Source organism: Rhincodon typus, chromosome 13 (genome assembly GCF_021869965.1).
Source record: "Rhincodon typus isolate 14 chromosome 13, sRhiTyp1.1, whole genome shotgun sequence".
NCBI lineage: Eukaryota > Metazoa > Chordata > Chondrichthyes > Orectolobiformes > Rhincodontidae > Rhincodon > Rhincodon typus.
In genome coordinates, this window is record NC_063344.1 from 54,772,908 (window position 1) to 54,800,730 (window position 27,823).

The 27,823-nt window shown below is 40.0% G+C and overlaps 2 protein-coding genes across 8 annotated transcripts in view; both read right to left on the reverse strand.

The window, feature by feature from the left end:
- Positions 1-4,038: 4,038 nt before the first annotated feature.
- LOC109911076 (uncharacterized protein DDB_G0292642-like) lies at positions 4,039-12,794 on the reverse strand. 3 transcript variants are annotated; one of them, XM_048604805.1, is made up of 4 exons: positions 12,514-12,790; positions 10,011-10,108; positions 9,021-9,180; positions 4,039-5,219 (listed from the first exon to the last, which is right to left on the reverse strand). In XM_048604805.1, exons 1-4 carry the CDS (start codon positions 12,587-12,589, stop codon positions 5,074-5,076), a joined length of 480 nt encoding a protein of 159 aa, XP_048460762.1. In that variant the 5' UTR covers positions 12,590-12,790; the 3' UTR covers positions 4,039-5,073. The 3 variants fall into 3 exon arrangements, with proteins under 3 accessions (XP_048460762.1, XP_020365918.2, XP_048460761.1); XM_020510329.2 differs by having other exon boundaries at positions 4,043-5,219; positions 9,007-9,180; positions 12,514-12,793; XM_048604804.1 differs by having other exon boundaries at positions 4,058-5,219; positions 9,031-9,180; positions 12,514-12,794.
- Positions 12,795-18,403: 5,609 nt separating this feature from the next.
- LOC109911073 (ubiquitin carboxyl-terminal hydrolase 47-like) overlaps positions 18,404-27,823 on the reverse strand; it is a 33,936-nt gene continuing 24,516 nt past the window's right edge. For 2 of the 5 annotated variants that reach the window (XM_048604580.1, XM_048604578.1), the window contains 3 exons: positions 26,765-26,790; positions 25,525-25,565; positions 18,404-19,198 (listed from right to left, as the gene is read on the reverse strand). In XM_048604580.1, coding sequence (XP_048460537.1) covers positions 19,188-19,198; positions 25,525-25,565; positions 26,765-26,790 — 78 coding nt within the window. In that variant the 3' untranslated portion in view covers positions 18,404-19,187. Of the gene's footprint in view, positions 19,199-25,519; positions 25,566-26,764; positions 26,791-27,823 lie in introns of all 5 variants that reach the window. The other 3 variants (XM_020510326.2, XM_048604577.1, XM_048604579.1) reach the window with 2 other exon arrangements.

Genomic DNA, 27,823 nt, shown 5'->3' on the forward strand with positions numbered 1-27,823 from the left:
GGTATATTCACATGACAAAAATAAGTTAAATTTGCGGTGTTTGAAAAGAGGAACATTGATTCATTCTTCCTCACCCAGTCATAAGAATAATAAAATGTTGTAAGGCACGTTGCAGGAGCATTACCAAACAAATTTAGATACTGAACCACAAAAGTTTTAGCTCTATGGAATTGTCGCACTGTTATTTAGAAATCGGCACGTGGGCATGGAACTGAACTTTGTGTGTCAGCTGTCCCGATACAAAATTGGATTGCCTTGGAAGGGATCACAAATTTCCTGGAAGAAAATCAAATATAAAAACATCTTTTCTCACTTGGCATGCAATCATATAGCAATCAAATTTATCAGCAGAGTAGAGAAGAGTTTTAATTCCAGATCTATGAAGAGGCTGGACTTTCCTGAGATTGTTGGCAATGTGTTTTTGGGACCACTTCCAGCACCTCATCATGCTGGAGGTTGGAGTGTGAACCATGTCAACATTTGTAGGAGGAAACCAATTAGCGGATTCTGTCCACCAATGAGGGAAAGAACTGAACAGCTCTGTTTAAAAAGCTTTCAAAGCAGATACGATCAGACAGTGTGATTCTCAGAGAGCAGATTTTCAGTTTTAACATGGCAATTGGTTGTGGGTAGTGCAACTCCTAAATTCGGCTATGCCTCCCATATTAAGCCATATTAATGCAATCCAAGCCAAGATGAATATTTTTCTTTCTGGAAATGAGAATGGTAAGGCCTACCAGGCAAACAATGAAAGCATCGTTGGAGGTCATTGAAGGTGCCTGCAGCCCTAGAGTGGTGAACTGGAAGGGTCTGAGGAAGGGTCACCGGACCCGAAAGGTTAACTCTGTTTTCTCCTTCACAGATGCTGCCAGACCTGCTGAGCTTTTCCAGCAACTTTGTTTTTGTTGTTGTGGTGAACTGTACTTGGGTCCATTGAAGGAAGTACTTCATTGACCTTTCACAGCCTGACAAAGTGCATAGGATGCAAAGCCAAACCAATAATCAGAGTGTTGTAAATTGATGGTACTTCTTGGAGCAGTAGGGTCTCCCATACAGTATCATGTGAGTATACCGATGATATGTGTAAGAAGTGTCACTTTATTCACTCATGGGAACTGGTCATTGGTGGCTGGGCCAGCATTTCTGGCCTGTTTTAGTTGGCCTTGAGAAGGTGGTGGTGAACTGGTGCTGGTGACCTTTGAAGCATTACAGTCCATTTGTTGTAGGTAGACTGACAATGCCATTAGGGAAGAAATTCCAGGATAGTGTGACCCAGTCACAGTGAACAAATGACAAAATATTTCTAAGTGAGAATGGTGAATGGATTGGAGGAGACTTGGAGGTGGTGGTGTTCTCATGTATCTGCTGCCCTTGTCCTTTTAAATGGTGGTGGTTGCATGTTTGGAAGATGCTGTCTAAGGATCTTTGGTGAAATTCTGCATCTATATCTGTAGATGGCACATGTTGCTACTGAACATTGGTGGTAGCTGGAGTGAATGCTTGTGGATGTGGTACCAACTCATTAGGCTCACTAATACCCTTAAGGGTAGGAAATCTGCCATCCTCACATCTGACTCCACATCCAAGGCTCTCAACTGCCGTCTGAAATGTCCTAGCAAGCCACTCAGTTGTATTCAATTGCTAAAAAGTCTCAATAAAGAAATTAAACCAGACAGATCACCTGGCATTAGCGCAGTCACTGGAAAAGATAATAGCAGTAACAGCCCTGTTGACTCTGCAAAGTCCATGTTACTAATATCTGAGAGCTAGTGCCAAATTTGGAGAGCTGTCTGTCAGGCTACTCAAACAACAACCTTGTATAGTCATTCCCACGGAATCATACCTTACCAATAATGGCCCAGACACCACCATCACCATCCCTGGATATGTCCTGTCCCATCGGCAGGACAGACCCAGCAGAGGTGGTGTACAGTCTGGAGGGTGTTGCCCTGGCAGTCCTCAATGTTGACTCTGGACCCCATGAAATCTTTTGGCTTCAGGTTAAACATGAGTAAGGAAACCTCTTGCTGATTACCACATACTATCGTCCCTACTGATGAATCGGTACTCCTCCATCTTGAACAACACTTAGAGGAAGCGCTGAGAATGGTAATGGCACAAAATGTACTCTGGGTAGGAGAGTTCAAATTCCTCCACCAAGAGTGACTCAGCAGCAGCACTACTGATTGAGCTCGTCGAGTCCTAAAGGACATTGCTGTAGACCCAGTCTATCAGCTGATTGTGAGGGAACCAACAAGAGGAAAAAACATACTTGACCTCCTCCTTACCAATCTGCCAGCTGTCCATGACAATGTCAGTGGGACCACCGCAGTGTCCTTGTGGAGAAGTGGTCCTGCCCTCACATTGAGAATAACTTCATTTGGGTTGGGTGGTACTATCGCTGTGCTAAATGGGACAGACTTCAAACAGATCTAGCAACTCAACACTGGACATCCATGAGGTGCAGTGGGCCATCAACAGCAGCAGGATTTTACTCCAGTATAATCTGCAACCTCATGGCCTGGCACATCCCCCACTTGACCATTACCATCAAACCAGGGGTTCAACTGTAGTTCACTAGAGAATGCAGGAAGGCATACCAGGAGCAGCTCTAGGCATACCCAATCTCACCCCAGCCCCTCAAAAATTTAGTTCAAAGCACTATGCACAGCCCCATTTGGTCGACTTGCCAGGACCGTGGTCCCTTTGTGATGGGCTCCACCTGAATTACATTGGAATAGCACACTCCTTCTCTAGTAGATGTGCCAATACCCCATGAATTTGAACCTGTTTCTCCCACACCAATCTTTGAGCCACACATTACCTCTTTAATCACAGAGAACAGCGTCTTTCCCCTAAGTATACTATCCCTGATCACAACTACATTTCTTTTTTCTCCTCCCTCTATCATGTTTGCTCATCTTCTCTGCTTTGTGGGATGATGACAAAGGCCTGCTGCCTGCCAACAATTATATGATTGGCTCTGAGGTAGCTGAATAGCTTGTGAGTGTGAACAAGATGGCAAAAGTCTTCTGCATCTCCAGAGTGGAACGTGCTGTCTTTGTCTCTGAATTAAAAAAAACCTAAAGTCTGAAGAAAGTAAGTTTATTTTCCCTCACCAGTTGCTGTAAGCTATTGTTTTTAACCAACAAGTCAGAGACTTTATAACTTGTGAACCAGTTACTGTGTGCTTCTTGCAGTTTAAGAACTCGAGGAAGTGAGAGATCGCAGAATAGCAAATCCTGGCAAGCAATGAGGATCATCTCAGTGAGCACTGTGCACAGTATTTCCCTCCATCTGCAACACCAATTTTTTTTCTTATTTGTCTGTGTCACTCTGTGTGTGTATGTAAGGGGAGTTTTATAAAGTAGTTAGAAATTTAAAAAATAGAATTACCTGCCAATAGTTGGCCTGGAGCTAGAATCTATTTATTTCTAACAAATTGTAGTGCTTGTTAATTACAGAAACCTGCTATATGCTCTTTCAACCTGGTTCAGAAATGCCAGATGAATTGGGGAATTTTGCTGATGTTGATAAAGTCTTTAACTTTCGTGATGACTTTGGGAAAAGTAAGGCTTGATTTCCAGTGAGCTACCCCGATGAGGTGTAATAATAGAGACATGAGCAGCATAAAATTGAGTGAGAAGGTCTGTTTGTGTTCATGAAACTTCCTGAAATTGATACTTAGCCACATTTTTGGAAAACTTTGCCCACTGTAAATTTTGAAACTGCCACTCACCTTTCTATCATAGCTCGGTTTTACTCTCAATCAAGGTTGTGTTTGCCAGGTTATGCCTGCACGAAGTTGGCATATAACAGTTCTGGGCTCACTCAGCACTTGCTACCAAACACGTGTATTCTGAGGTGAGGTTAAACAGCACTTTAGGATCACTGTCCAGTAGTTACTGTTTGTCTACACTGATCCCAAGTCTCTGCTGCCAACAGACCGGGCTGTCTCCTCTTAACATTCACAATTTTTCCCAGAAGGAAGGAAGCTCTCCATCTATAGTATAGGAAATGCTGATATAAAATATTTAGCATATTTGAATCAAATGTCTTCCTCTAATATATTTTATTTCAAGAAATCAAACTTCAAAAAATTATTGAACAAAAGTCAGAACAATATAATGATAAATGTTTAACAGCTTAGATATTTCATGAATACTAAAACAATGTGTAGAAGTTAATACAAAACAGTGATTTTTTTTAGTCTTCAAATACATTGATAGCCACTGATATATGTTGTGATCCCTTTTATAGATAAGCACATCAGCAACCTATTCAGACATAGTTGTACAGTAACTGGTCTTCAGTTGCTTAATGTACATCTTATTGTTTGTAAAATGAATTGTTTATTTTAAATAAACATTAAGAATCACTTACAGTGATGTAACAAAAACACATTAAGCTTTCATATAAGAACTAGGCAATAATTGAAAAACATACCTCAATTGCATATGTAATGGTGTCAAACAACTATAAAGCTATAACCACATCTATTTATATTTATAAATGAAGAACAGCACAAAAAGCCTGGGGTTGATGTCGGTCACACACTTAGACATCCTAATCATACCCCTAACCATGGTAATTTGTAGAATATAATTACATTGATCAGCAAAAGTAAGTGGCAAGCACTGTGACAGTGACTGATGTACTTACTATCATTTTCATATTTCACGCAATCTTAGACTCTGATTATTTATTTAAATGATTATGCACTGGGAAGATGCATCAGTACTTGAAGAATTTGATGAGTCTGATTGTTCTGAATCTGAGCTACGTTTCCACACGGGAATCCTTGTTTGTCTTGGACAAACAGCACAAGCCTGAGAATATCCAGATGACTTGCTGCAAATTTTTTTAGCCTGCAGGCAAGCAAAACAAAATTCTATATGACATCTGGTACAAATGACATATTTGCACCGTTCTTTATGCTCTATGAGAAGCCCACATGTAGGACAGGCACGAATTTCGGGACAATTTGGAATATTGCTGTAGGGTAAAGTCTTGGTGCCACAGTTTTGCAGGGTATCCAGCTGGACGTTGGTGCAACCTACATTGTCACATCGATCAGAGCGTGGTGCGCATCCCTTCCACTCTTTCATACATTGCCAGCAGAATTGATAAGATTTTCCATTCTCTCTCATACAGATTGGACAAAAAACACACAGGTTTGTTAGATTGTTTCTTTCGACGCAACTTCCACATCCAGGGCACTTTAGAAACAAAATACAAAAATAATTACATGAATTTTGAGACAGAAAGTGTTGAAAATATGTAACTTTTACATCTAGAACACTAAAGAAAGACAAATAATGAAAGGAACACTTAAACAAGTATACTGCTGTAAATATTCTTTGATATCACAAACATCTTTGTATTCATATTATGGTTGAGATAGGAGGTGTGCATTGTCTTTCTCTGTTTCACTACTCCATGAGACACAACATAAAGTTAAATGTTTTGTCCAGTTCCTGACGTGGCTAATTATACACTTTCTCTAAGGCTTAAAATGAAAAGATACATTGACTAGACTTCTTTAATAAACTCAAAATTATTGATTTTTTTATTTAAAAAATTTGTTCGATGGAATTGCAATACTGGTTTTGAAAGTTTGAAAATATAACTGATTACCCATACAAACAAACACGCACACATATTCACTTTGGCAAAGGAACACGTTGTCCAATAGTTTTAATACTACATGGAAAAAGAAAGACAAGCTGTAGATTGTTCAGAAAACTGTTGCTCTGACATTCGGGTACATCAGAAATCAATAGCCTTCACTACATCATAAGATTAGAAGTGGGGATGTTTGCCAATGATTGCACAATGTTCAGCACGAGATACTCAAGCAGTCCACGTTCAAATGCAATCAGGTCTGGACAATATCTAGGCTTGGGCTGACAAGTGGCAAATAACATTTGTGCCGCACAAGTGCCAGGCAATGACTGTCTCCAATAAATGACAGTCCATCTACCATCTTTGATATTAAATAGTGTAACCATCACTGAATCCCCATCATCACATCCTTGTGGTTACCATTGACCAGAAACTCAACTGGACTCATCACATCAACACAATAGGCTAACAATAGATCAAGGACTAGGAATACTGCAGTGATTAACTCACCTGCTGACTCCCCAAAACCTGTGCACCATCTACAAATCATAAGTCAAAAGTGTGGTGGAATACTTCCCCCTTGTTTGGATGGGTGTAGTTTCAACACCACTCAACAAGCTTGACACCATCCAGGACAATGCAGCCCTATATTCCCCAACACTATATTCCCAAGTGTCCATTCCCTTCACCACCAATGCTCAGTGGCAGCAGTGTATTCCATCTACAAGGTGCACTGCAGGAATTTACTAAAGATCCTTAGACAACACCTTCCAAACCCACGACTGATTCTATCGAGAAGGACAAGGGCAACAGACACATGGGATCATCACCACCTACAAGTTCCCCTCCAAGCCATTCACCACCCTGACTTGGAAATATATTGCCATTCCTTCATTGTTGCTGCATCAAATCCTGAATTCCTTCCATAATGCTAATGTGGTTCTACCTACAGCATATTGACTGCACTGGCTCAAGAAGGCAGCTCACCATTTTGGCAAGGGCAACTCAGGATGGGCAATAAATACAGGCCAGCAGCAGTGCCCAAATCCCACAAGTGAATAAAAAAGATCTAGGCGGAAGGAGAATATTGGGGATCAGCTGAAAGAGTCTGCTGATCAAGAAGAGGATTCCTTGCCAAGTAAATGAGCATAGAGGTGAAGGCCATGTTAGAAGAGCTAAGCATCAAATTTTTTGACATGAAGGTTTAAGGGCATAAAGCTAAGACCTTTGCCTTTAAAAAATTAACTATCCTTAAAAACAGACAATGCTGCTATCATGATTGAATCAATATTGCTAATTGCCTTAAATAAGAACAGAAATTGCTGCAGAAACTCAGAGGTCTGGCAGCATCTGTGGAGAGAAACCATTTGGAATCCAGCGACCCTTCTTCGGTACAATTATGAACTCAAAATATTAATTCTGCTTTCTCCCCACAGGGCATGCTGCCATACCTACTGAGTTTCTCCAACAATTTGTTTTTATTTATGTTCTTCAGCATTCACAGTTCTCTGTTTTGTTTTTAATTCTGATTGTCTTACTGTTCCATTTTCACACCCCATTCTGACTTCGGAACAGTATTCAAAATACACAGAGGCGGCAGGTGATTTTGCTTTCAAACACCTCAAACCAACTGGAAAATGAAATCATGAGAGCTACCAATCAGAAAAAGGTTGCCGCCTAAATCCCCCCCCCGCCCCGCCAACCTCACTGCCTGTATGGGGACTGACCGAATCTGCTCCAGCAATCACTGGCTGTTTCTCTCCCATGTGGAACAATAGACTGTGGAAGGTGAGTGATGGCAATGAGGAAGGCTGGAAAGGCCAGGGTGAATCAAGTCTCTGCCAAGCCAGGAGAGGAAGTGAGTGCACATTTATCTTGGGATGGGGGAATCAGTATATGTTGGGTGGTAAGTGAGAAACTGAAAATGGGAGAGGGAGGCTGCAAAAGGGAGAGAACAGTTTTTTAACCTGTCACCAGAGGAATACGTAGGTAACTGGGAGCCAAGAAACCTTTATGTCTTTAAAATAACAAATTGCTTAGAAATTAATTTGGAATCTCTATCTTAAGGCTGTATAAATTCAGGGGCTGCTAAATGGAGGACAATGTATTGAGATGCTATTGTAATGAATACTGTGCTAATTGGATAACTTAATACTGAGCAGTTTCATTTCACGAGAAAGATTTGCATTTGTGGTATCAAAGCATTTCATGCACTTTGAATTATGTGGTGTAGTGACTGTGTTTGAGGCAAACATAACTATTTTAATAAGATCCCAAACAGTAATGAACAGTTTAGTCATAAAGTCATAGAGATATACAGCATTGAAACAGATGCTTCGGTCCAACTCATCCTGCCAACCAGCTATCCTAAATAAATCTAGTCCCATTTGCCAGCATTTGGACCATATCCCTCTAAACCCTTCCTATTCACATATCCATCCAGATGCCTTTTAAATGTTGTAATTGTACCAGCTTCCACCACTTCCTCTGTCAGCTCATTCCATACACGCACCACCTGCTGCATAAGAAAGTTGCCCCTTAGGTCCCTTTTAAATCTTTCTCCTCTCACCTCAAATCTATGCCCTCTAGTTTTGAACTCCGCTACCCTGGGAAAAGACCTTGCCTATTTACCCAATCCATGCCCCTCATAATTTTATAAACCTCTATAATTTCACTAACTCAGCCTCCAACTTACTAACAGTTTGCATTTTTCTACCGCTTTCTATAACCTCAAGACTTCCCAAAGTACGTTACAATCAACGGAATACTTTGGAAGTGTAGTGATATTGCAATGACATTAAATGAATGTAATGAAGTAAATGATCAATTAAGTGAAGGGAGTCTAAGACAACAGAGCATAATCTAAAAATTAGAATCCAATCTTTCAAGTGAGAAATTAGGAAAATCTTCTACACAAAGAGTGGTAGAAGGTTGAAACACTGTTCTTCAAAAAGCAATTGATGTTGATCAAAATCAATGTAAGATAAATTGTTTAATTTAAATCTGCGATTAACATTGAGTAAAAATGGTGTCAACTATCTTGCATAAGTCTTCCTGCTTTGTTCGTATATGATGCAATCCCATCAGCTGGAACATCACTAGTCCATGGAAGGTGTGTTTAGGGGTTTTTTTTGTGTGTAAAAGTGTGTGTTGGGTATTTTGAAAAAAGTTTATTGTTAACTTATCCCTGTTGTCTTGTGTCAATTTACATAATGTGAGTGTCTAAGAAGTTAAGAGTTAATGGAGGAGTGACCATTAATTCTTTCAAATCTAGTTTGCCCATATGACAGGCGTTCAAGAAAAAAAAGTTGGTCCCTTCTTTAGAATATTCTCCATTCCTGTAATATTCCATATTAAATACTAAGTATGAATTTTAATTACTGATTTGTATTCACAATACTGTACGGCAGCAAGTGTGGCAATTTTCTTTTCAAAATATTGCTGTTCTTCATCAGTCAGCAGTGCATGTCTGCGAACCTCCACATAAGACCATTGCTTGTCACATTTCTCTTCAGTGCCTTCGTTTACAGCAGGACAGTAAAATATGAAATGACCCTACAGGAGGGATTGAAAATGTTAAATAAAGCAAACAAGAAGTGAAATAAAACAGAAAATAAGACCATAAGATATAGGAGCAGAAGTTAGGCCATTTGCCCCATCGAGTCTGCTCTGCCATTCAATCATGGCTGATATGTTTCTCAACCCCATTCTCTCGCTTTCTCCCCATAACCCTTGATCGTCTTGACAATCAAGAAACCTATCTATCTCTGTCTTAAATATACACGACAACCTGGCCCCCACAGCCTTCTGTGGCAGTGAATTCCATGATTCACCACTCTCTGTTCTAAAGGGTCTTCCCTTTACTCTAAGGCTGTGCCATAGAGTCCTAGTCTCTTCTACCAATGGAAACATCTTCCCAATGTCCACTCTGTCCAGGCCATTCAGTATTCTGTAAGTTTCAATTAGATCCCCCTCATCCTTCTAAATTCCATTGACTATAGACCCAGAGTCCTCAAACGTTCCTCATATCTTAAGCTTCTCATTCCTGGGATTATTCTTGTGAACGTCCCCTGGACCCGCTCCAGGGGCAGTACATCCTTCCTGAGGTTTGGGGACCAAAATTGCCCACAATATTCTAAATGTGGTCTGACCAGAACTTTATAAAGCCTCTGAAGTACATCCCTGCTTTTATATTCTAGTCCTCTTGAGATAAATGCCAAGATTGTATTTGCCCCCTTAACAACCGACTTAAGCTGCAAATTTACCTTAACAGAAACCTGGTCTAGGGCTCCCAAGTCCCTTTGCACTTCAGATTTATGAACTTACTCCCCATTTAGAAAATAGTCCATGTAAATATGTACAAATGAAGTGTCTGAGGTGCTGACCTGGTCCATCAGGCTCCGGCACCATCCAGTAAGTGAATTAGGGTCCACAGCATGTCCACAGGACATTTCTACTCTCAGAACATCTGGGGTGTCATCTCCTGAAATGGAAAACTTTGATTAGAATTCTGACCAATAAAGACTAAAGTTGAAAGAAGACCAGTTCTGCTGTCAATTGCCAAACACGGACATTTACTGTTAACCATAAAGAAAGCTTTCCACAAAGACCTAGTATTATCTGTCACTTGATTTTCCTCTTTGCAGAGAGCAAGTTTAATCTTGAGCCAGATAGAGTTAATGCCTTGGAATGCAGCAGCAGTGTTGTCAGCAAGCAGGTAAGTGTACAATCATGTTAAAATATTTATTCAGAGCAGAAAATAAAAAGCACTTACTATTGTTCACTTTTAATTCATATCTTCAGATAATCTAACCAATGATCATACTTGGATTACAATAGAAGCTAAAATTAAGTAAGCAGACATCCTGAAAAAGATTTTAAATGTGGATTTCCTTGTCATGATGGGAAATTTCACATTTTATAAATATAAAATTAGTCTCTCAGGGTTAGTAAAATGGTTTAGAAGTAATAATTAACTTACTGCATAGCTGAAAACTCATTATCCCTCTTTTAAGAAGGAGTGACCTTTTTCAAAGCTTGTGACATAGAAAGACCAACAATGTAAAAGTTCTTGTTAATTTAAGTAATTTCCAAATATTGTTAGTCTACTGCTAGTGGAGTGTAACTGCAGATAACCTCCGGAGAAGCATACAGTCACTGATAGCATCTTCTGAATTGCTTCATGAATTGTAAGCATCTGTGGATTCTATAAATTAATGCTGCTTTGACTGGAGGAATGATGACTTAAGTAAGAAAGAAGAGTTAATGTTTCAACTCTGATATGACTCTTTCGGCGGCGTGTTTCCAGCACTTCCTCTTTTTATTTTAGACTTCCTGCGATTTCCCACTGAAAAATACGGACCAAAGTAAATACTGCCCAGAATTTCTTTAAAAGTCTACTTTAAAAAAACCAAACTAAAGCCTGGAATGCTGCAAACTTGATCTAAATGAGGCAGAAAATAGTCGTAGAATGCCTGCAATGGGGAAGCAATCAATTCAGCCCTCACCAACTCTCGAAAGAGCATCCCACCCACGCCAAACCCCGTTCCCCCATCTCATGACTAATCCACCTAGCCTACCCACCATGGGCAATTTAGCAGAACCAATCCACCTAACCTGCATATCTTTGGACAGTGGTAGGAAACCTCACACAGAAGTGCAAAGTCCCTGGAGTCGAACCTGCGTCGCTAGCGCTGTGAGGCAGCAGTGCTAACCACTGAGCTACCGTGTCTTCCCTTATCGTCATAAATTATGGTGATTAAAGGAACATTATTTTCAATTACAGCATGCCTGACCATTCCTTTTCTCTTATTACTTACAAACACATAATGTAACTCGAGTCTGTCTAGGTGCGTCTGCAACTGTTATCATCATGATGAACGCACTCTATCATATCCTACCAAAAACTGCCAAATATTTTACATGAAAGCAATACCACTTTAAAATATCATCACCTAAAATATAATTGTAACCCATAATCTTTTTGTCATTTACAAATATGTTATTTTGCTATTGAAAAGAAAACCAGTGCATCAGCATAGCAGATGCATAACTATTACAGGAGAAAACACAAAAACTGGAGAAACTTAGCAGGTCCGCAGCATCTGTAGAAAGAGAAACAAGAGTTAACGTTTCAACTCTGATAATGACTTCTTCACCAGAATTTCGGCTTGACTTCCTGTTTTTATTTCAGATTATTTTGCTAAATTTGAGTAACTATTAACATTTGCAATCCAAACGTTGACTGGAGAAACAGAGCGCTTGAATTTGATTTTAAAATTCATATCCTCATTTACAAAACACCTCTGTGGCTTCGCTAACCTCCTCCAGCATTAAACAAAAACAAAAACAGAAACTACTGAAAAAGTTCAGCAGGTCTGAGGCAGAGTCACCGGACCCGAAACGATTTCTCTGCACAGATGCTGCCAGACCTGCAAAACTTTTCCAGCAACTTCTATTTTTGTTTCTGATTTACAGTGTCCGCAGTTCTTTCGGTTTTTATTTAGTCTCCTTCAGTATTACCCCGAAATACCTGTCCTCTCATTCTGGCCTCTTGTTCAGTCTAGTTTTAATTGTTTCAATTGGCCAGGCTCGAAGGTCTATACTCCCTAATACTTGAGCCTCTCTCTAAAGCTTTTTTGTCCTCCACTTAAGGCGCACGTTAAAACTTTTTGACAAAGCTTTTGACAGTCTAACTCAATTCTCCTTACGTGACTGGCTCGGTGCCTTAAAGTGCCGCGTGAGTTTGTTTTGGGTTAAATGTTACATTTTGTTCAAGATGCTACATGATTCGAAAGTGCTGTTCATTAATGCTGTAATTGCTTCAAATAAAATCTCTGTCTTTATTTTTCAAGTTGTAACGCTAATAATTGTTCATGAGTATTTTACCTGTGATCTCGTCCTTTCTGTTCACAAATTTCAAAGTGCTGTCGCTGGGATCATAACTCTTTGGAACATCTTCCATAATCCTATTTCACTGCTTCAGTCTCAAATGACGTGGCGAAAAGCTCAGCGGACAGCTCAGGTCAACACTCCGGAGCTCTGCAAAGAAATGTCCAAATGTAACTGAACAAAATCAATAAAATTAGTTACCTCACAGACCGAACGCAACAACCCTTCAGACTCTGTTTTGTCAGCTATTTCATTGGCTGTTTAAAAGAAAACAAACCAATGAGTTATCAGTCAGGTGCATCTGTTGTTCTGTGGTGTTTCGGTTTCTTCTGCTCTCAATGATTTCCTGGAAGTGTCGGCTATTGGAAACCCCGCCCCCCCCGGCGCTTTTACTGTGCAATTCCTAACCTTTGCTGTCGTTCCTGTCTTAAATATCCTTCGAAGCACATCTTTTGACACGGAAAGTTTTGCTGTTTCTCAACAGGTGTCCCCAGTGGCTTTGTGACTCTTGAGTCCAACTCTCTGCCCACGTTTTACCATCGTTTTCGAACTCGACACTCATCTTTACGCGTAGTTGGCCAACTCTGTGCCCACCTCTCCCAGTTTCTTTGTGGATTAGCGTAGTTATGATTCTATCAGTTCCAAAACAACTAGAACATCTCGAGATAACAAGGTGTAGAGCTGGATGAACACAGCAGGCCAAGCAGCATCAGAGGAGCAGAAAGGCTGACGTTTCGGGTCTGGACCCTTCATCAGAAATGGGGGAGGGGAAGAGGATTCTGAAATAAATAGGGAGAGAGGGGGAGGCGGATGGAAGATGGATAAAGGAGCAGATACGTGGAGAGGAGACAGACAGGTCAAAGAGGTGGGGATGGAGCCAGTAAAGTTGAGTGTAGGTGGGGAGTTAGGGAGGGGATAGGTCAGTCCAGGGAGGACAGACAGGTCAAGGAGGCGCGATGAGGCTGGTAGGTAGGAGGTGGGGGTGGGGCTTGAGGTGGAAGGAGTGGACGGACAGGTTAGGGAGGTGGGGACGAGCTGGGCTGGTTTTGGGATGTGGTCGAGGGAGGGGAGATTTTGAAGCTTGTGAAGTCCACATTGATATCATAGGGCTGCAGGGTTCCCAAGCGAAATATGAGGTGCTGTTCCTGCAACATTCGGGTGGCATCGTTGTGGCACTGGAGGAGGCCCAGGATGGACGTGTCATCCAAGGAGTGGAGGGGGAGTTGAAATGATTGTCCTGGACTTCACACGTAAATGCGACAGTCAAGAAGGCACAACAACGCCTCTTCTTCCTCAGGTGGCTCAGGAAATTTGCCATCGCCATAAGGTCCCTCACCAACTTCTACAGATGCACCATTGAAAGCATACTGTCTGGGTACATAACGGCCTGGAATGGCAACTGCTCTGCCCAGGACTGTAAGAAACTACAGAAGGTGGTGTGCACAGCTCAGATCATCAAGGAAGTCAACCTTCTGTCCATGGACTTTATTTACAAGGCTTGCTGCCACAGAAAGGCTGCCAATATCATCAAAGACCCATCACACCCTGATAATGCTTTCCTACAACCTCATCCATCAGGCAAAAGAGGCAAAAGCCTGAACACATGCACAAGCAGGTCCAGGAACAGCATCTTTCAGGCTGTTATCAAACTGTTGAATGGACTCTCGCCTCAAATAATGTAACCTGCAATGTAACCTGTACGCCTCTAAGTCTTTTTGATCTGTATATCCTTTGCTTGCTGTGATCTGCCTGTACCGGCAGATTAAAATCAATCAAATCAAATACCAGGTTGCCAGTTGGGAGGTGAAATGTGTTAGGGGTTCAGGTTTGTGGACCCTCAAAGATTTTAGCATGTTTTTAAAAACATATTTGCTGTCCAACACCCTGTATTCCAGAGGGTGATGAAAGGAACTTCTACCTTTTGAGGAAAAATCTTGTCATAGTGCATTATCTTGAAGTAACAGGCGATAAATATTTCCCTGCAAATCAAGGGACTTCCAAAGACCCTACGAACTTTGACCAGGTCTCAGCTGAGTGTGTGCTAACAAACATGAGGCTTCACAACTACTATCAGTGGATCTGTGGTTCCATGTTCACTCTGTGGTTCCTACATGAAATATTTGTTCATTGAATAACATTAGCAGTTTGTTCCACAAGTATATGCAAAACACATTGCAGATAGAATTTTACGAGACCCAGTCTGGAGACCTCTTGTACAGTTGACAAGGTAATCACACATATATATGGAGGAATAAAAAATTAGAAGAACAATATCTATCATTTATATATACTTGTTTAAAATATACAAAAATTACAAAAAAGTTAATCCCAGTTAATTTTTTTTGCACCGATTGTACAAATAGTTCCCAAACTCTCTCTCTCCATGTTAGTAATATTTCAGATGTCAACAGTGTGTAGTCCATATTTCGTATTAAAAATGTCATTGTCACTGGTTGCTGTTCTGGGACCTGTAGTGTCCGCTATTTCCACTGTCAGTAGTTTTTCTCCTCCATCGACCAAGATGGTCCATTCATTTTTAATCTGTTTATCAACTGGTTTATCTGGATCCTCCAGGTAGTGGTCAGCAACAACATTGGCATCTTTTCTTCTCTGGCATGTTGAAAAGGCAACATATTCATCTCATTTAAGAAAAGGCATATAAGTACTGAAACAATTTGCTTTTTGATCTGAATGCTGATACGATGCTCTAAGTCCCTGGCAGATTCGCTAAAAGTTTTCTAACAAATTTTTAGTCGTTCCATTAAACTCGTATCTCAGATTGCCTATGTGGATGGGAATTGTATTTATGATGTCCCAAATACGAACCTTCACCACCACCTTCATTACTCTCCATTGATGATTACTATTGATATTTCTGGGACCAACTACAAAGCAAGTAAACTTTTCCAGACACATCAAAACTAAGGGTTTGCAAGATATTTGTTTCATGTTATAATTTTAAATGTGTGCAGTTATCCAGTCAGCTAAAAGAGATTGCTCTGGGCCTGGGGTAAAAAAAATGTATCGAAAATATGAGCAGATGTAGGCCATTCAGCCCTTGGATCCTGCTCCCCAGAGTAACCAGACCAAGGTAAAAATAGGTACTGTATAAATGCAAGTCTTTCTTTTCTTACTGTATATATGCTTTAGATACAGTGTTTGCAGTCAAAGGTTTTAAAAAAAATTATCTCCATCCAGTTTTTCTTTAAATTCACTGGTATGACATGTTTCTCATTGGCTGGGCCAGCATTTATTGTCTGTCCCTAGTTGCCCTTGAGAAGATGGTGATGAGCTGCCTTCTTGAATCATTGCAGTCCATGATTGCCTCAAATATATTGAAAATTTGATGTTGGCCCAAGGATGGAGATCATTAGAAGAGCAAATATGTTAGACATGGAACAGTAGAGATATAGCTAAACAAAGTTCAAATGCTTTATGTGAGACCGACAGGTCCATGTGTTGCTTCAAGTGCGCTGCCTCCCATTTTTTTAACATAGCAACCTTATTTCAAGTCTTTGAAAACTCAATGAGAACTGTAAGGTGGTGGTGATTTGGGGGCCATTTGTGGAGGGCAAAACGTTTGAGAAAATGGAGGCAGGAGAGAGATTTGTAAAAGCAGGGATGGGGAGGGAGGTTTGGAAAATGGCAAGTGTTAGAATGCGAGTATATCTGTCTGAATTCACTTGGAATTTCAAATTGACTATTGTTCCCTTGTAACCTCAACATTTCAGCTCAATTCCATTTTTGGAAGCCTTGCTGTATTATGTCGTTAAAGAGAATAGATCAGCAAAAGGAAAACATTATGGCCTAGATTTTTGTCCCCAGGTTAGAAGTGTGGAAATGGGACTTTTCCTGGCTCCACAAACTGAACCAGCTAAAAGTGCCCTGGATTGCTGGATTTTCTTTCTGGAGTGGTGGGGATCCATGGAGGATGGAGCAGACAACTGCAGAGTAACAGTGGAGGCTGAGGGCTGTGAATTGGGCACGTGCCTACTTCTGGCAATGTTTTGAAAATCAATAAAAAAAACATGAAATCAAAAACACCCCATCCAGCCCTCACTGCTCACACATTCAGTATGGCAACTTATTCCTTCCACATCACTCTATGCCCCATCTACCAATCCCCCATGACCCATCGTACTTCATATGCTAACGTAAGGCCCATTTCCACCTGTCATCCTTTACCCATTCTAACATGTCAACACATCTAATTTTAAGTAGACTATACTTTATTATAGTCTACAATAGAAGATCACAATAAGTAGTCTAATTAAGTAGACCATACTTTGTTGAGAACAGCACTCCTATCCACAAAAAGTAAAACATTTTGATTGCCTTGAAAGTTCAGGAGATGGTTTATTCCTCACATAATGCCCAGTTTCTGACCTACAGTATTTGTTTTGTTATTAATTAAAGGCATTAGGACATTGCTGGCTAGGCTAGCATTTATTGCCTATCCGTAATTGCCCAGAGGGTCTGGAGTCACATGTAGGCCGGATCAAGTAAGGACAGCAGTTTCCTTCCCTAGAAGTCATTAGTGAAACAGATCGGTTTTTCCAAAAATCAACAACAGATTCATGGTCATTATTTGTTAAAAATTGAATCTGAATTGCACCATCTGCTGTGGTGGGATTTGAACCTGGGACCTCAGAACATTAGCTGCATCTCTGGATTAACAGTGCACCGATAATACTACTCAGTTGTCACCTCCCTTCTGTGGCTGGTCTGGTTCAGTTTCTGGTCAATGATAACCAGAAGTTATCGATAGTGGAGAATTCAGTGATGGTAAAACCACTTAATGTCAAGAGGCAATTGTTAGATTTTCTCTTGTTGGAGATGCTCATTGCCTGGCACATCTGTGGCATGGGCGTTATGTGCTGCTTATCTGCAAATGCCTGGAGATTGCCCAGTTCTTCCTGCAATGAACACAAGTGGTTTCAGTAGCTGCAGATTCATAAATGGTGCTGAATATAATGAGGTCATATTTGAGTAACCTTCCTCATCATAGAGGGATGGTCATTTATGAAGCAGTTGAAGATGGTTCAGCCTAGGACACTACTTTGAGGAACTCCTGCAATAATGCCCTCTGGCTGAGACGACTGAGTATCAACAACCTCTGCCATCTTCCTTCGTGCCAGGCATGACTCCAGTCAACAGAGAGCTCATCTGGCAGGCGAAGATTTCAGGGGAAACACATGAGCAAGGTGTAGGCTTCATTGTGATGAATCCTCCGTTCTTGAGTGTTGAACTATCCCACATCCTCCACAATCCCTGAATATGGTTCAGAAATCTCGCCACAAATTGTTGGTAGCATTATGGTTGTACTTACAACAAGTGGATTTCCTGTGTTAGACTGCAGAGCTTGGCTGAATGCAGCTATCCTGACTGCCAGTGTGGCGCCAGTACCACAAGGTGTATATTTGGCATGATCTTTTCAGTCCAGGATCTAAAAGAGAAATGATCTGAGCGAAGGAAACCACTGTATATTGCCTTCGTTGGTCTCACCAAGGTGTTTGGTCTTTCAACAGAGGTAATTAGTTTAAACTGCCCTATGAACCTACTGAATGTGATCTCTTTTACCATAACAACATAATCAGTTAGAGATAACACAGTGTGGAGCTAGAGGAACCCATCAGGTGCATATCAGCATTTGGATCAACCGTATCAGGTTTTGAGCTGTAAGTCATGATCTCTAAACATAAATCCACACATATACTGATCTATCATCACCCCTTTTGAGTATTGCAACATAACAATGTAAATTGAATAGTTTTTCAAGCAGACTGTCAAAGATGGAGACCCTGTTAAATGTATGCAAATTTAAGCTTTTCCAGAGAGTGATATTTCTTCTGTAGCTCTAAATAACTCAGAAGTTATTGACTACTAATTAGTCTTCACACTTGATATTTTTATTAGACGTTTCAATTACAGCTTTTATAAAAAGGCAAACTGAAAAAAAAATACACAAATCTGGAGGACAGTCGTAATCTTCACATAATTGGCACTGTTACAAATTTATTTCATGGTTGCTTTTTGTTGGTGGGTGTAGCATAAAAGCTATTCATACATTTTAAGACGAAATATGAATCAGGAAATGTAAACAGTAACCTGAATCAAAATGTGAAAAATATAATAAGTACTACACAATTATGGAATAATGAAAATAATAAACAAAAACTGAACTGGTTACTTGTTTTGCGTAAAATAAAACCTTTTCATATAATCAATATGTTACTTTGAAAGTAGCCTTAAACTGTACATTACTATCAATGTCCCACAGAAATACCTTCATTTTGTATTAACAGCTGGGACACTGCAGAACAGTTAATGGACATTATTAAAGCGGTTAAATTGGGCTGATGACAGCAGATATATTACATGATAACAAGTGAGTACAACCACCTATTTATAAACTGAATTACAACAGCTGCCATACACAAGGCACACACAATATTGCATTACAACTCAAAGTTTCAGCATGCCATCACAGAGGGGTTTCAGACTATGATTGCTAAAATGTGAATGTTTTCTTCTGTGAACCTTGGCTGCTTCCAACATTTTGGATATGATTGCTGGGTGTATCGATTTAGCTCTCCAAACAGTACTGGTTTATATTCTGACGATGATAAGCAGTGTCTGTCCCCAAAATACTTCAATAGTTCTGAGAACTATTATCTTGCTCCTCAGGAAATAAAAGCAACATAGATCATTGCTAAGTAAATGTTTCATCTAATTCATTTTACAGGCAAAATTTTCATAAGAACTATAAAAGAGTTGACTTGCAGTCCATGGCAAGGTCAGCTTTTGAGCTATATGGAAAACGTCATTCTAAAATGTGGAACTATTTTTAATTCTATTGAAAGAACAGTCATTGGAGATAATTTTCAATTCTGTCAAGCAATAGTAGGTTAGTTGGGAACAAACGGAAGGAGTTATGAACAGGGGCAGCAGGAGCACAACATCTTTCTTTGCAATATGAACAAGTACCAGTCCTCAACAACAACAATATACTTTGAGAATTCCCTTGCTTTTGCCAAAGACATTTGAAACAAACTGGAGTTTGGATTCTCAAAGCTTTGTGGAACAGTAAAGGCTGTAATCATCTGAAAGGTACCAGTGGAAGTATAACCAGCTAATACTATAACATCTTGGTTTTTGGTCACAGACGAAAATAGATACTTTGCGGAGATTGTATTACAAAGAAATTATGGTGCAGAAACAGGCCATTCAGCCAATGGGAAATTGTTCCAAATGGTTCTCCACATTTATGGCCCAAACAAACCTCCTCTCACCCATCAAGACAGATGATCTGAAGTCACAAATAGGGGTAAATGGTTATGATATAATTTCCATTACAGAAACATGGCCACACGGTGACTAGGCTGGAACTGAATATCCAAGGATATTTGACAATTAGGGAGGATAAACAAGAGGGAAAAAGGGATAGAGTAGAACTCTTAGAACAAGATGGGATCAGGATATTAGGTGAAGATCCACAGACTGGAAGAACAGTATGTGGAACCTGTTTGCCAGAAGCAGCAGACATTAGTTGGAATTATTTATAGGCCACCAAATAATAGTGGTAGTTTGGAGGCATGGTATAATCAGGAGATGAGAGAAACATGTAGCCTGGGCAACACAGTAATCATGGTGACTTCAGTCTGCATATAAACTGGTTAAAGAGATTAAGCACTAACTGTGGACGATAAGTTTCTGAATTACCTGAGCAAAGGTTTGCTACAGCAGCATGTTGAGGTGCCAGCTGCAGGATAGGCTATTTTGGATGTAATATTATGTCATGAAAGGGGTGAATTAATAATTTTGCTTTTAAGTACATTTACTGATGTGACCACAATGTAATTGATTGTGCAGAATCTTTTCCAGGTCTGAATGACATGGGCTACGCCAAGAAATGTGGCAGAATCACATTAGAAGTCCAATGAGGTTTTTCTCAATGTCAGATGCAACTTAGTATTTTTAAACCCCAGTATTGAGGGGATTCTGTCTCAGCAGTAGCGAGTGACCTATTAAGGGAGATCATTGCTTGGTAGTGAATTTAATAACTGCAGATCTTGCCAAAATTATTTGCAACTTCCTATTCCATCACCACCTGCGATCAGCAAACTGGATGCTGAAAATTCAACTCAGAATTTAGACTGTGTACCTGGTGACTTCAGCTCATCGCCGGATCTGAAGATCCGCCATGTTGAAGGAGTGGCAGATGGATTTTTATCTGCATAAATGCGAGGTACTACATTTTGGTTGGGCAAATCAGGGCAGAACTTATATACTTAATGATAAGGTCCTGGGGAGTGTTGCTGAATAAAGAGACTTTGGAGTGCAGGATCATAGTTCCTTGAACATAGAGTTGCAGGTGGACAGGGCAGTGAAACAAGGCATTTGGTATGCTAACCTTTATTGAACATTGGAGTTGGGAGGTCATGCTGTGGCTGTACAGGACATTGGTTAGGCCACTTTTGTAATACTGCATTCAATTCTGGTCTCCTTGCCATAGGAAAGATCTTGTTAAAATTGAAAGGGTTCAGAAAAGATTCACAAAGATATTGCCAGGGTCGGAGGGTTTGAGCTATAGGGAGAGGTTGAATAGGCTGGGGCTGTTTTCCCTGGAGGAAGGAACATTATCAAGGTTTAATAAGTCATGAGGGGCATGGATAGGGTGAATAGTCAAGGTCTTTTTCCCCAGGGTAGGGGAGTTCAAAATGAAGGGCATAGGCTTAAGGTGAGAGGGGGCAAGATTTAAAAGGACCTGAGGGGCAACTTTTTCACACAGAGGGTGGTGCGTGTATGAAATGAACTGTCAGAGGAAGTGCTGGAGTGTGGTACAATTACAACATTTAAAAGGCATCTGGATAGGTAAATAATAGGAAGGGTTTAGAGGGATCAGGACCAAATGCTGGCAAATAGGATTAGATTAATTTAGGATATCTGGTCGATGAGTTGGACCAAAGGGTCAGTTTGGGTGCTGTACATCTTTATGATTCTATGTTGGATACCAAACAGCAACATCTCAGGGTATGCTCCATGGGTACAAATCACACCCCCTTAGGTTTTCTTCCCTTAAATCTGAGCTCCGTCTCAGGGATCCATCCCACTGGCAATCTAATTCAACCCTTCCCCAACTGCATTAGCAAATCTCTTCTACTAAGGCCTCCAATCGATTTTTAGAATTTCTTAGTGTATATACTCCACAAATTTTCACCATTCTTCAGGTAGTAAATTCAGCTTACAAAGGGTTATTAACACCAATTCCAACCGCAATTTATGAAGTTAACTCAGTCTATTCTGTACCACAGCTTGGAGTCATTGAGACGTTGGTGGCATTGTGGTAAAGTTACTGTTCAGATACTCTACAGACCCAGACTAATGCCCTTTAAGTGGCATTCAAATTCCACCATGACAACTGGTGGAAATAAAATTCAATTAATATATAAATCTAGAATTAAAAGCCAGTCCTGTTCCATCAGTAGGACAGAGGCAGCAGCACAGTCATAAACCTCAACATTGACTCCAGGCCTATCACTTTTTTAAAAGATGCTGATCAGCCAAAAATGGTTGCAGGTTTAAATTAATTGGCCTTCTAGAGAGACAGACACACAGAATTTCACATCAATGGATAGGAAGGGAGAACACCACAAAAGGGAAGAGGTAGTTTCAAAAATACTGAATTAGGAGGTGTGCGATGACGAAGATAATGAAGGCCCCATACTCAACAGAAAGCACTTTTTGGATTGTGTCCCAAACTACAGACATAATGAAGATTATGCAAGAAGAGGGGTTTAAATGCCAGTTTCAACTCTACTGGAGGGTAGTAGTGTGACTGAATGCTTTCATGTGTACCAGCCTGGATTCAAACTTTAGCATGTTGTGATGATCACAGTCAAAGAAGTTATCACATGCTTCAAGGAAAGATTGTCTATCACTCCAAGTACTGCAAACCAGTAAAAGAAAATAGGATACTAAATGAAACCTCTCTCATCCTGAATTCTGGAATTCAATCCTGGTCAAAAGGTATCAGAACCACAGAATCTAAATCAATCTGAAAAACTAAGGATTGTGAAACTAACTGTTCAACTACCAACATCAACACTACCAATAGCCTCCATTGCAACTCTTCACCCTCATGAACAATTCACAGACTCATCTGAATATCTGTATTTTTAAAACATTTATCATTTTGAACCCAACTCTACTTGTAATCTGTATACGTGTGTGTTGTGTTACTAATCCTTCTCATGTTTAGTAATTAATAAACTCACATTGTTAATGAAGAAAACCTTGTTAAATTGTCTCTTTTTTAAAAAATCAGTTCATATGGCTCTCGGAGAAAGATATCCAAAAGGGAAGGAATCCTTTTTTAAATTAATCTTGTTGAAATCAACTAAGGGGATAAGTGAATAAAGGAGGAGAGATGGTTCATCTATCCTCACCCAGTAATTTGATGTATTCCATCTGGAGTCATAAATTGGGGAATCTTGCACGTATCTAGTTGTAAACATTGTATGAACAACTCTTGTTAATTACCACCTACTTCTCTCCCTCTGCTGATGTATCAGTAGCCCTTCATGTTGAACTCTAATCAGAAGAGGCACTGATGAATACAAGGACACAGACTATACCGTGAATGTGGACTTCAGTGTCCATCATGAAGAGTGGCTGGTAGGGCCATAACTGATTGGGCTGGCTATATACTGAAGGTCATAACTGAAGGACTGGGTCTGCAGTAGGTGGTGAGGGAACCAACAGGAGGGAAAAATGCATCTGACACTCAATCTCAGCAATCTATCTGTCCATCACAGACTTGGTAGGAGTGCGTAGCCTACAGGCCTAGTGAAGATTAAGTTCTGTCTGCATAATGAAGATACCCATGACCATGTTGTGTGGCATTACCACTATGCTAATTGGAATAGATTTTGAACTGATTCATCAGCTCAAAATTGTGCATTGATGAGACACTATGGACCTTCAGCAGCAATAGAATTGTATTCAATCCTTATGTAAACTGATGGCCTAACATGTCCATTTCAATCAAGTCGTGAGATCAATCCTGGCTCAAAGAAGAGTGCAGGAGACAGAAAATGAGGTGTTGACTCAGTGAAGCTGTAACACAGGACTACTCACATGCCAAGCATTGGAGTAACATATGATAGATGTCTTGGATGGTGGTGGACATTTAAACAATTAACAGGGAGAGGGGAATACACAAAAATCTCCATTTTTAAAGCCCGATACATCAGTGCAAAGACAAGGCAGAAGCATTTGCAAACATCTTTGTCAAGAAGTGGCAAGTGGAAAACCAATCTCAGCCTCCTTCAGAGTTCCTCAGCATCACTGATGCCAGTTTTCAACCAATTCAACTCATTCCAAGGGAAAATCAACAGATCGATGAAGGCACTGAATACTGTAAAGCGTACAGCTCAGACAATGTTTTGACAATGGTACTGAAGATTCATGCTCCAGACCCAGCCACACTCTTGACAAGCTATTCCAGTACAGCCATAACACAGATATCTATCAAACATGTGGAACCTTCCCAGATTTGTCATGTCCCCAAAAAGGGAAAGTCCAACCCAGACAATTACTATCCTATCAGTTACTATCAGTTTATCTCAATCATTGTTAAAGTGATGGCAGGGCATGTTAACAGTGCTATCAAGCAGCATGTACCAGCAATAACCTGCTCACTGACACTCAGTTTGGAATCCATCAGAACCACTCAGCTTGTCACTTCATTACATGGTCAATACGTAGAAAAAAAGAAAGAGGTGAGCTCACCAGGTGAGGCCTTGATATCATGCAGCATTTGACTGAACATAGCAACAATGACCCCTATAAGACTTAAGGAAACTAGAATAAGGAGGAAACCTTTCCACTGCATCAAACTAAAATAACTCCACAGAAGCTGGTACCCCATCACCAAGTTATTCTTTAGTTACACACCAACAGGCCTTGACTTCAGTACTGCCTCTTCAGAGTCAGCTATCAGAGTGCCAGAATCTCTGAAACTCCCCTTTTTATCTGTCAGCTATGGCTCCCTGATTGGACCAGATTAACAGCCCCAATCAGGGAACTCATATTCTCTGAGGTCTAGCTGGCTGACCTTGTTACAGTCACTACACAAACAAACACAAAGGCAGATCATTTTGGTTGTTGAAGTTCAATCATCTCAGTCCCAGAATATGCTTGCAAGACTTCTTCAGGGTAATGTTCTGGAACCAAACGTCTTCAGCTGCTTCAATGGTATTCTCTCCACCATAAAGTCATAAGTGGGACGTCTGCTGATGTTTGCCCTCTGCCCTATTCATGACTCCTCAGATACTTAAGCAGGCCATGTCCACATGCAGAAGAGGTAGACATCATTCGGGCTCGGACTGATAAGTAGCATTCATGTCAAGCAATGGCCATCTCCAACAAGGCAGAATCTACCCATCAGCATTTGATATTCAATGGCATTTTAATTGTTTAAATCCCCACTATCAAGAGCTTGGGGATTATCATTAATGGCAAACTGAACTAGACCAGTCCTATAAATATTTTTGGTACAAGAACAGGTAGATACTGGGAATTTTATGATAACCCCTCCTGACTCCTCAGCTTGTCCACCATCCACAAGGCATGAGTCAGGACTGTGGTAAGACATTCTCCACTTGCCTCAACAACACTCAAGAATGTTGATACCATTCAGCCTACCCAGTTGACATCTATTCATCACCTTCAACATTCACTCCCTCCACAGCAATGCATACCATCTATCTTCAAGATGCACTGCAGACAATCACCCAAGCTCCTGGTGACAAAACCATCAAAACCTGTGACCTCTACCACCTAGAAGAGCAGGCCAACATGAGGTGGGTCAGTACAGAAAATTTCGATGTTACAAAACACAAAGAATATAAATGTTATCTCTTAAATACAGTGCAATGGGGAATTTTATTATTTAACCATTTATTAAGATTACTCATTTTAATTGTACAAACTCCTGTACCTCACCATTTTTTCTTCTGTACATAATCAGGTAGGCGGTTTCTGACCTACAAAATATTAAACAATTTACTCAATACAGAAAACAACATGTCTTATGATTTGCACTAATACGCATGACTTTGCATTGTTCACAAAATTCTGGAGAGTTCTAATGTCTTAGCCTATCAACATAATTTTTCAAAGCTAATTTAAGTAGTTTATAATTTCCCCAAGTGGAATATCTGTTCACATCATGAACAATTTCTTCTCAATATATCTACTGCACAACTTTGTGGCTACAAAATTCAGTTTAGGTGACCGTATAGTTGTAAGAAAGTATCTGCGCTACTTTCATCCAACAGCTTGGTGAGAACATTAGCACGGGTCAATGTGAATGGACAAGAAGTGGCAGACATGGCAGATTGTGATGCCAGTCAACAGCTAATATTGATTTGACAAGTGGCCTGCTATTTTTGGCCTCTCATAATAGTTTACAGCCTCTTTTAAACACGGACATTCAGTAGCACTAGTAAGTCCCCACTGGCTCTATTTAAAGGTTGGTTATTACTTTATACAAGTTTTATGCTGAGTTTTTGGAATTATTTGGTGTTTGGAGGATCTTTTGATAAATGTTTACGGGATTTTGTGTTGCACATGAGAAGTGAGTGGAAGGATATGATGATAGTGCAGTTGGTAGGCAAAAGTGCTGTAAAACGGAGGCATTGCATGGCTTCCCCTAGCTGCCCTTTACTATAAGGATTCAGCTGGGTTAAAGATATACTGCACATTTCGGAGTCCTCGGTTTTGCAGGAGAAAACAAGTAGGTGCAAAGACAGCAAAGCGACAGTAGTGACTGCTGCCCTCAGAAAAACAGAACCACGGTTTTTCACCCTTATTTAAAACATTTTACCCAGAAGGCATCTCCCCTTTAACTGGGGCAGGCCAATTTTAAGTACTATAAATTAGCTTTAAGCGGCACTAGCTTCACTCAAATCTAACACCTCCACCGTGGCATGCAGCCATTCAGCAATGTGTTGAGCACTCGGCTGCATTCCCAAATCTATATAATTATCAAGGGGCGGAAAATTTGTTTGCTATGGGGCAGAGTTTAATCGGCCATAATGATCCTGAACACTAATTTGGGGCTATCCTATTTCGCATCTAAAAGATTTTTAAGTAGCTTATTGAAGTCACTTGTAACCTTACTTTTGTCAAGTCAAACATATGCTCGCAGTTTGGATTGAATATCAATCAATTTGATATCTACCTCAAAGGATTTTCCTTCTTCTGTTTCTAAAAAGACATTCACAGGAGCCACACAAAGGGAGACAAAAACAAAATTAAAATACAGGAGTTCAAGAATTGGAAGCATCAAAACTATTATTATAATACCTAAAACTGAAAGTTAATCAATAGTAGATTTAGACTGTATAGAGTACACTGGGTACATAAACACTTCCATTTTGATAAACACAACATTATAATAAAACTAGCAAAAATAAGTTAAGAGTTAACTTATGAGTTAATAAGGTATTTATTTGTCTATTTCAATGCATATTAGATATCTTTCATTCAAGTTTCTAAACATTAACATTTCCATTGTTTATAAACATCCATTATCCCCAAATTAAGAATAACAAAATTGGCAAATATGTGCATATATTTTACATCTTTAATTTTCACTAGGACTTCTGTTAAAACAGGGATGTTCACAGAGTTGAGTTGTTAATGCTACTAACAAAGCTGCATAAAAGTAGAATGATATTTAAGTGTGGGGTGTAATTGGGGCTTGTTGGTAGATCTGGAGACAGACTGGGTCACAATATGTTTTCATCGAGCAACACAACAGGAACCTTACATACAGGAATCTGAAACAAACCTCATAAAACATTAGACGACAACTTCAAATAAATATTGCATTCCACAGCTGAATGAACAAAATATTTGTTATTTATGCCAGTTAAGTACCATCAAGTCATTTTGTAATCGTATTCGACACATAGGAACATTGCTATTTACAAATTCCTTCAACTGTTCTAACTTCAAATATTTTCATCATTCCTTCATTGTCATGTTGAATTCCTGTGACTCCCTTCCAAACAGCACTCCCTTACATCACACAGAATGCAACAGTTCAAGTAGTTGGTTCAATAGCACCTTCTCAAGGACAGTTAGAGATGGACAATACATGATGGCCTTGCTAGTGATGCTCATGTCCTGTGAGCAAAAAGACTTGTGCCATATCTATGGCAGAAATTCTCCAGAAAGGCTTTAGATTCTTGTGGTCATTTCCATTTCTAAAAAAACCTGCTTTTTCCACTCACAA

What these genes read in the sequence shown, in the direction of transcription:
- LOC109911076 (XM_020510329.2), bottom strand. Translation starts at nt 12,589, where the DNA reads ATGGAAGATGTTCCAAAGAGTTATGATCCCAGCGACAGCACTTTGAAA. An exon ending in CAGAAAGGACGAGATCACAG is followed by an intron (nt 10,109 to 12,513) that starts GTAAAATACTCA and finishes TTTCCATTTCAG; the next exon opens with GAGATGACACCCCAGATGTT. An exon ending in GCCGGAGCCTGATGGACCAG is followed by an intron (nt 9,181 to 10,010) that starts GTCAGCACCTCA and finishes TCCCTCCTGTAG; the next exon opens with GGTCATTTCATATTTTACTG.